The sequence below is a fragment of the Tupaia chinensis genome, unplaced genomic scaffold (genome assembly GCF_000334495.1).
Source record: "Tupaia chinensis unplaced genomic scaffold, TupChi_1.0 Scaffold000133_1, whole genome shotgun sequence".
Classification (NCBI taxonomy): Eukaryota; Metazoa; Chordata; class Mammalia; order Scandentia; family Tupaiidae; genus Tupaia; species Tupaia belangeri.
In genome coordinates this window covers 2257556-2266357 of record NW_006159602.1, presented here as the reverse complement: position 1 = coordinate 2266357, position 8802 = coordinate 2257556, and the positions used below count along the sequence as shown (strand labels likewise).

At 37.5% G+C, this 8802-nt stretch overlaps 1 protein-coding gene across 1 annotated transcript in view; it reads left to right on the top strand.

Annotated features, from left to right (window-relative positions):
- The window catches only part of ARID4A (AT-rich interaction domain 4A), a 103692-nt gene extending 95479 nt beyond the window's left edge, over positions 1–8213 (top strand). Inside the window, exons 22-24 of the mRNA XM_006144838.3 lie at positions 384–590; positions 1342–1488; positions 6938–8213. Coding sequence (XP_006144900.1) covers positions 384–590; positions 1342–1488; positions 6938–7041 — 458 coding nt within the window. The 3' untranslated portion in view covers positions 7042–8213. The remainder of the gene's footprint in view (positions 1–383; positions 591–1341; positions 1489–6937) is intronic.
- Positions 8214–8802: the final 589 nt, after the last annotated feature.

The following is an 8802-nucleotide window of genomic DNA, read 5'->3' as shown; positions in this document are numbered from 1 at the left end:
CGAGGACACGTGCCCTATAGGTAAAGTTCTAAAAAAAAAAAAAAAAAAAGTAAATGGGACAGTGCTACATAACTTTCCTTTTTTGTTTAAAAACATTAATATATTGGATATTTTACTATTTTTGCTCTCTAACAAACTCTAGCTTATTCTTTTTAACACTTTAAGAAAGCATTAAATAGTATATAATTTATAACAGTTTTTTAGTTGGTTGGCATTTAGGTTACTCCCTTTTTTTTTTTAACTGTTAAAACCTTTGCATATTTATGCACTATTTCTGTAGCATACCAAGAAGTATAATTAATTGCTGGGTCTCTTCTGCATTTTGATATTTAATATTTTTATTATTTATAATTGAGTCTCGTTTTTTTTTTTTTTTATTACAGGACAAAGCAGTGATAGTGAAGATCTTCCTGTGGTAGACAATTCAAGTAAATGTACTCCAGTAAAGCATCTTAGTGTATCTAAGCCACAGAAACTTGCACGATCTCCTGCAAGAATATCCCCTCACATCAAAGATGGAGAGAAAGATAAACACAGAGAAAAACATCCAAATTCATCCCCCAGGACATATAAATGGAGCTTTCAACTCAGTAAGAAGCTTATAGACAATCTAAATGTATATTGTAAAGTGGAATATATCTTAAAATGTTAACTTGGGTTAGTGTTAATAAAATAGAGTAATGACTAAGAAATTCATTTAGTTATTCCGAATATTGGGTTGTTGAGAAAGCCTTAACACATTTTTTGCATAGTAAAACAGAAAAATATGTCATTTCTTTCCCAACAACCTAATGTTATAGAAAATTGCTACTTGTTATTCTAAATACAAATATTTGTCTTTTTATAACACAAAGTTCATAAATATTGATTGGAGGAAGAGCTTTAGTAAATGAAATAAGTCATAAGGGCCAGCCCATGGCCTGTTGGTTACATGAGCTGACATCATGGTTTGAGCCCTGGACCTGGTAGCTTGAAAAACACCACAAACATGTGTGCCTAAAATTCCAAAAAGGGAGAAATGGAGGAGAAGGGATTGCAGCGTAATCATGCTTCATTGGGGGTGCTTTCTTCCACTCTCTCTCTTTATTTCTCTCTCTCTGAATCTCTCTCTCTCTTTATTTTTTCTCTCTCTCTTCCCTTCCCTATCTCCCTCTCTTTCTCTCTGGCAAGTGCACATACCTTCTGGGAAAAAATGTTTTTAAAAGAAAGAAAATTTGAGATAGATAAAGAACTCTTCATTATTAATTTAATTCATGTCTTCCCTGTTTATAGTGCTTTTGTTAACTTAATGTGGTACGATTTGATAAACTAAATCCAGATCAACTTTTTTCCCCCTTTTAGATGAATTAGATAATATGAACAGTACAGAGAGAATCTCTTTTCTCCAAGAAAAACTACAGGAAATCAGAAAATATTACATGTCTTTGAAGTCTGAAGTTGCAACCATAGATAGAAGGAGAAAAAGATTAAAAAAGAAAGACAGAGAAGGTAATTTCTTAGCGATTTTTCTCCCTCTGTTTTTCAAATAAATATCCTATCGTTTTAGAAGATTTAAGTTTGTCACTTTGTGAATATAATATATCCTAATTGTTGTTTACAAATTCTGGTGATTTGTCTCTGTTGCTTTTAAAATGACTAGGTCAATAACTGAATTATTTAGAATGGGACCCTTGAAAGGAGGAAGTATGAATTGTTTTATAAGATGTATCTTGTATTTTTATTAAACGTGGTAGGTTCTCAAGAAGAGATTACTCTGTCTGGATTTCACTGTTCAACAAACATTTATTGGCTGCCTATTAACAGCCACTGTATTTGTTGTTAGGAGTCCACCAAAATGAATAAACAAGACATAAAACATATCCTCAACAAGATGATCTTGTTAGGATCTTAACTCATTGCCTAAGCAATTACAGTGTGACATAGTGCAGCTGAGAAATGTTAACGAGTAGGTACCACTCTACCAGGGGCCAGAAGTACAGAATATTCTAGTTAGAGACAGGCTTTGATCTTGAAGATCTTAATGTCTAGTGGGACAGTGTGTGCCCTAACAGTGACATCAATAAGGATTGGAGTTAGGAGAAGGAGAAGTTACTTTGGAGTAACTGTGGAAAGTAGTTTTTGAGCTAGACCTTAAAAATGCATAGGACTGACTTGTAGTTAAACATGGACATGTTCATTTCCACTTTGTCACCCAACCCCACTAAAATAACAGTAAAGGAAATTACAAGCTGTATGTCCACAAGGATAAGAGAATGAGACAACTGATGACAGCAGACAAGAAATGTCAACAGCATATCTTTTGAAAGCTGAACAACAGACGGACTACCATAACTGTCCTTTTGGGTGAGAGAATACTGAAACCTAAGCTTACTTGTCCTCAAAATGGGGCAAGACAAGAAGCCAGTTCAAACTGTATAACCCCAGAAAAGCTTTGAAGGCAGTGATAAATGGGGAGAGTGGTCGAAAATGAAAAGAGAAAGTGGATCTTCTCATTCTAAGCTGCAAAGCAAGACTAACTCTCTCCCTGACTCTAGCAGGAAATAAGAGATTATTTTAACAGAGGGTTGGGGGTGTGTGATTAATGGACTTGTGTATTCAGGAACATCAGTCATAGTTAAGGTGAGGGTTAAGTGCTAAACCAAAAACGATGGATTGAGTGCAAGTTCGCATACTGAATGGTGAGACTCCTGTCCCTCTTCCAACATGAGGTTAAAACCCTCTGGGCTCCATGAGGGCTGGCAGCAAGGCTTAGGCTCATTCCTGGGAGGAGACTGGAGTATTCTGAAGAAACTGACTTAACATAGATACCAATAGTTGGAGATTACTGAACCAAAATGTAGGATCATGGCCAATCACTACACGTGCACTGCCCATACCATATGAAAAAGCCCTGGGAACCAGCAGTTAGCGTAATGGCTATGTCGCTGGACTCCCACGTAGTCGACCGCGGTTCGTGTCCTGGACCCGGTGGCTTAAAACTCATGCCGGGCGCGTGTGCGTGCGTGCCCAAGCTCCCGAGAGGAGAATGGAGGAGAAGAGATTGCGGCGTGACCATTCCCCTCGGGGGGGTGATTTCTCACTTTCTGTCTAGAATGTCCCTCTGTCTGTCTGGCGAACGCACGCGCCCTATAGTGAAAATCTCTCAAAAAAAAAAAAAAAAAAAAGCCCTGATGCTCATACACAGCGTCCAGTAAGTTTTTACAAGACCCTGATGGAAGCCACATGAGCAGGTATTTGAGGAAAGACTACATTAAGACAGAAGCCAAAGGGCCAGCTTGGTGGTGCAGTGGTAACATGCTACTCAAGTGATAGTGGATCCATATGGAAGGTGATAGGTTTGGTTCCCAGCTGACCTAAATACTGGGCACACACACCCATGATCCTGGATAGCTGGGAAGGCTTAAGGGGCAGAGCGGAACCATGGCATGATGCCCTGTTGACAGTGCTTGTCTGCATCCCTCCCCTCATAAAAGAAACTTGAAAGAACTTGGATAAAACAATGTACCATATTTTTCCAAATGTTCAAAACTAGGGAACTGGGCGGTGGTATAGCAATAGAACAACACTGTGAGGGTGACTCACACGGAAGATTCTGAGTTCACATCTCAGAGATCTCCCTGAATACACCAGGCATATGCATGCCCATGATCCAGGGCTGACTGAAGCTAGAGAAGGATCGTGTAGAGATCATGTTGGGTGTGCTGTGTCGTCATCATTCTCACTCATGGAAGAAATAAAACATTCAGAAAATAAAAGTATAATATTGTAATTAACAGTTAATATGTCCAGAGATAAAAGGATATTACAACTTGCAATAAAAATATGATTCTATTTTTAAAATTTAGAGAACAAGAAAAGTTCTCAAAAATAGGATATCAGGAGAGCCAACAGATTGCATGGCCACTGGAATTCCAATGGCCGTCCTCAGTTTGAGTCCCAATCCTGGGAGCTTGAAAATCACACTGGGTGCATGTGTACATTCCCAATTTCCCAGGAGGGGATGGACAAGAAGGAATGCTGCATGGCCATACCCCCGCCCCAGGGGAAGATTTCTCACTTTCCCTTTAACTGTCTGACCAGTGCACGCACCCTATGGCAAAATCCTTACAAGAAAATAGGATACCAGGAACTGAAAAAAATAATAGTAGAAGGTATAGACATTAAAGCTGAAGAAATTTCTGTAGAAGTCCAAGATAATAAAAGAGGAAAGGGGCCAACAGGTGGCGTGGTGGTTAAGGGCACTAGACTCCCACATGGTTGACCGTGGTTCGAGTCCTGGACCTGGCAGCTTACTTTCTTACTTTCTCTCTCTTGCTCTGTCCCTCTCTGGTCAAATTAAAATAAATAAATAAAGTTAAGTAAAATAATTCTTAAAAAAAAATAAGAGGCAAAGTAAGAGAGTATAGGGATATAGCAAGGAGATTCAATTTCTAAATCATAGGAAATCTAAAAAGATAATACCAAGTAAATACTTAAAAATTCTAAAACTGGAGGCCAGCAGGTAGTATGAAGGTTAAGGCACTGGATTGCCATAGGGCTAACTGGTTCCAATCCTGGAACTGGTGGCTTGAAAGTCATGCCCAGCGCATGTGCATGCATGCCCAAAAATCCAGAGAGAATGAAGGAGAAGGGATTGCCGTGTGGCCATTCCTCCTGGGGGGGGGGTGATTTCTCATTTTCCTTTTCCTTCTCCGCCAAGCACACATACCCTGTATCAAAAACCTTTATTTAAAAACAAAACAAAACAAAAAAACAGAACTGAAGTATATGAGTTAGAGAATTAAAAGGACTCAGTGTTCTGTGTAAAGAATGGGAGGAAATACCACACCAAAGCACACCCTGAAACTTCAGAACCTTGGTTCTGAGGGACCAGCAGTTAGCATAATGGCTATGTCACTGGACTCCCATGTAGTCGACTGTGGTTCGCGTCCTGGACCGGTGGTTTAAAACTCACGCTGGGTGCGTGTGCGTGCGTGCCCAAGATCCCGAAAGGACAATGGAGGAGAAGGGATTGCGGCATGGCCATACCCCCTGGGGGGTGATTTCCTGCTTTTCTTTTTGGCTGGTGAGTGCCCGCGCCCTATAGCAAAAACCTCTCCAAAAAAAAAAAAAAAGAATGGTCCTGAAAGTTTACCACATAAAGGTACTTACAAATTAAATGGGTTTCAGAATAGTATCCAGTTTTTTATGCCCAATTTCTCAGTAGTAATAATAGAATCTAGAAGCCAAGCTAAGACAAGATGAGATTCAGCAAACAATCCAGATGGGGAAGCAGTAAAGGAAAATGTCAAGGCCATGTTGCATGGAAGCTGTAGGATTAGCATAGCATGGAAAGCCCAGAAGCAGCTATTCCAAGAATAGAATGGAACAGGAGGAGAGGGCTGCACGAGGGCTGGCTCTTTTAAAAAGAGAAAAATTAGTGGTAGGTTTGACCATGTGGAGAGAAGTTTTCTGCCCCTGGCAGATTTAGGGAGTAAATTAATGATAGAATGACCTGTGTTATGTGTGGTCTTGAATCAGTCTATTCCACCTACCAGTTTTTAATTCCTGAAAATAGGATGGAGCAAATAGAAAGAGATCAGGTTTTCCATGCTGCTTCTTCTTTTTTTTTTTTTTTAAAGGTAAGAATTCTTTTTAAAAATCAATTTGTTTGTTTTTATTTTTAATTTGACCAGAGAGGGACAGAGCAAGCAAGCCAACGAGGAGTGGGGAAGTGAGAAAGCAAGCCAGGTCTGAGACTTGAACCTCGGTCAGCCATGTTCCCACATGTCCAGTGTCTTTAACCACCATGCCACCTGCTGGCCCCATGGCAAGAATTCTTTACAGAACTTTTAGACACAAAAAAGAAAAAGCAAATTCACACATTGAAATTCTTCGGAGAACCCTTCACTGCTCTAGGGTTGGTTTTACTAAAGGTGATACAAGTTTAAACAACTAAGATTATTTTATTAGTCTTCTAACCTTCCTTTGTTTCCTTAAGTTTTTGTAGTAAGTTATTAAACTGAGACATTGGGTGACCTCTAGCAAACATACGAGAATTTGTAATGAGTTCCAACACATACACAGATCTTTTTTTTTAAGTGTTTATTTTTCTTTTAAATTTTTAATGTATTCATTCATTTATTTTTAATTTGACCAGAGAGAAACACACAGAGAAAGAGAGACAGGGAAAGTGAGAAAGGAAGCCGCCAGGTCTGGGACTTGAACCATGGTCAGCCATGTGGGAGTGTCCAGCTTCTTAACTACCACACCACCTGCTGGTCCCCTACACAGATATTCTTGAATAAACAAACATTAAAACTTCAAATAAAATATGAACAACTGGGCAAAGAGTGGCAGAAGTGAGGAGAGCTTTGCAGGAAAGAGGATAAAAGCAAAAACTGAGAAATGGTATATAGCACCTTATGTTTAGAGTAGAGATCCTTCATTTGTGCTGTGTTCCAAAAAGTTATGTGAAAGCCATTTGAGGACTTTTTTTCTAATCACATACCCATGCTTCTATCCTCATCTCCATGATTCTGAATATCTGACAATTGCAGGAAAGTCTCTGATTAACTGAATTCTCTTACAGTCATATGATCCAAAAATAAAGCAGACATTCCATATAGTGAGAAATAATCTCTAGTTGACCTTGTTTCTCATTTGGGACAAGCCAGGTTCCTTTTTGAGACTGGCTGAGTTGGGGTTTAAGATTTTATCTCTGTTTAATCTTTACATTTATGGTATCTCTTGAAATGCTGCATTGCTAAATGTCGAAAGACCGATTCCAATCATTTGAGCTAACACAGTTTTTCCTGAGAGTTTGTTATTTCATGCAACATTTAAAAGGCCTTTGGTTGACATGAATAATGTTAAGAAATTTATTTCTCATTTGCCGTTGGCTAGGTATCTTTGTGCAATAGTCTTTCAGTCTAACATCGTTGTTTGGATTTTACAGTGTCTCACGCAGGAGCCTCCATGTCATCCGCTTCGTCAGACACTGGAATGAGTCCCTCGTCCTCATCTCCCCCACAAAATGTACTTGCTGTAGAATGCAGGTGATAAATGTTTTCTCTGCCTTCCCAGCAGTTTGCTGCCATAGACATAAATCCCAAAACGCTGAAATACAACCACAGAAAGCACTCAACTGGTTTGACATTGCTAAGTATATCCTGTATACTTTCCCAAGCTGGATTATATCTATTCCCTTCTTTCTTCTTTTTTCTTGTTGCAAAAAATAAGCTGATTAATAATTGAAGGTTAGGCAGCCTGCCATATTTGTCATATTCTCCCCCCCCCATTTTTTGTGATATAGAAAAAAGGGCACTTAGCAAATTTGAATTGTATAATAAAGCTTTCAGGTGTTAGAGAAATCATAGACGAGCAGGTGCACATGATAAACATCGAAATACCCAGCCGAATAGTTACTGCTGCACTTTCACTAAGAGGTATTTGAACACTTGGTGAGTAGGGGGTTTATGTTGTGTTATTTTTTATTATTATTGTTGTTTTTTTTTTATTTTTGTGGAAGCACTTGCTATTTAGAACTGCCAAAGTATATGTTCAGCAGTGTGCCCAGGTTTAAAGGTGTAAATGGGACAAAATAAATTGTGAAAGGAAGTGTAGTTGACTGAAAACTACAGTTGTAATAAGTCTTCCACTTTTTATAGAATTTTTGAGCACACAATTATGCAAATATTTTAATGTTTATTAATGTTTACAGTGGAATTGTGAATAAGTTTTCAGTGGACTATCTTATCCCTTGACAAAAATATTTTGTCTTTTTTCTATGTAATTTCAGAGTTTTTATTTTGTTACAAAAAGACAAAAATGAAATATATAACAACAATGAAGTTATTTAACAAGATTTCTAAAGCTGAAAATTTTGTGTAAAATAAGGTATTATCTTGCAACTTGTTAAATATATTTATTCAGACATTGGATGTTGTATTTTTATGTATTTTTTAAAATATTAATAAAATTGAAAAAAAGAAAATTCTAGGTTAATTCACTCTTTGGATGACAATAGCTCTCAGCTGTCCCTTTTTTCAGGAGGTTGTATCCAGCAGCCTTGCCTGTATTGTCTGATGGGAGTCTGTTTCAGTCCTTCAAACAGTATAGAACTGTAAATGGGCATCTGGATTATTAAAGTATGTCCTTGTTTAGAAACTTTGGCAGTCCTAGTATTTAAACTGTTTTAAGGATCAAATTTTTGGTTGCCCTTAAGATGCTTTGTCACAGTTTTTATGTTTGCTATACTGCCGAATAAGTTTATATCTCCCAAAGTTGAGATGCAACAACTAAGTAATGCAACTATGTATGCTTTGTCTGTGAATTGTTCCACAGACTGATACATTTTGTAAATAATTCTTCCCAAATCATGTATTTAAAGCAGTTTTGCATATACATTATGTAAAAAGGTGATTTTTTAAAAGCAATTTTTAAATTCATGTTTGTACATTGAAAGGGGTTTTTTTTAAACCTCCTTTTCTGTGTTTAATATGCTGTAGAATAACCTAGATGCTCTAGACTGTATATCAGGATCTGATTTACAAGAACAAAGTCAGAGCTAAACACTAGTGATGGCATAACATTACTGAAATCATTGTTTCTTAATTTCATTTTACCACATTGTGAACTTGTGATTCAGATTCCTTCCATTTTCTCAGAGAATTAAAAACAGAAAAAAAATACTCTTGTAAAAATGCACTTTTCTGTCTTTTCTTTGCAAAGCAGAAGTATTTCTATGTAAAATAAAAATAGAGCTCAGTGGGCAGTATTAATAAAGGCCATGTCTTAAACATAGGCTTTATATTTTTAGTT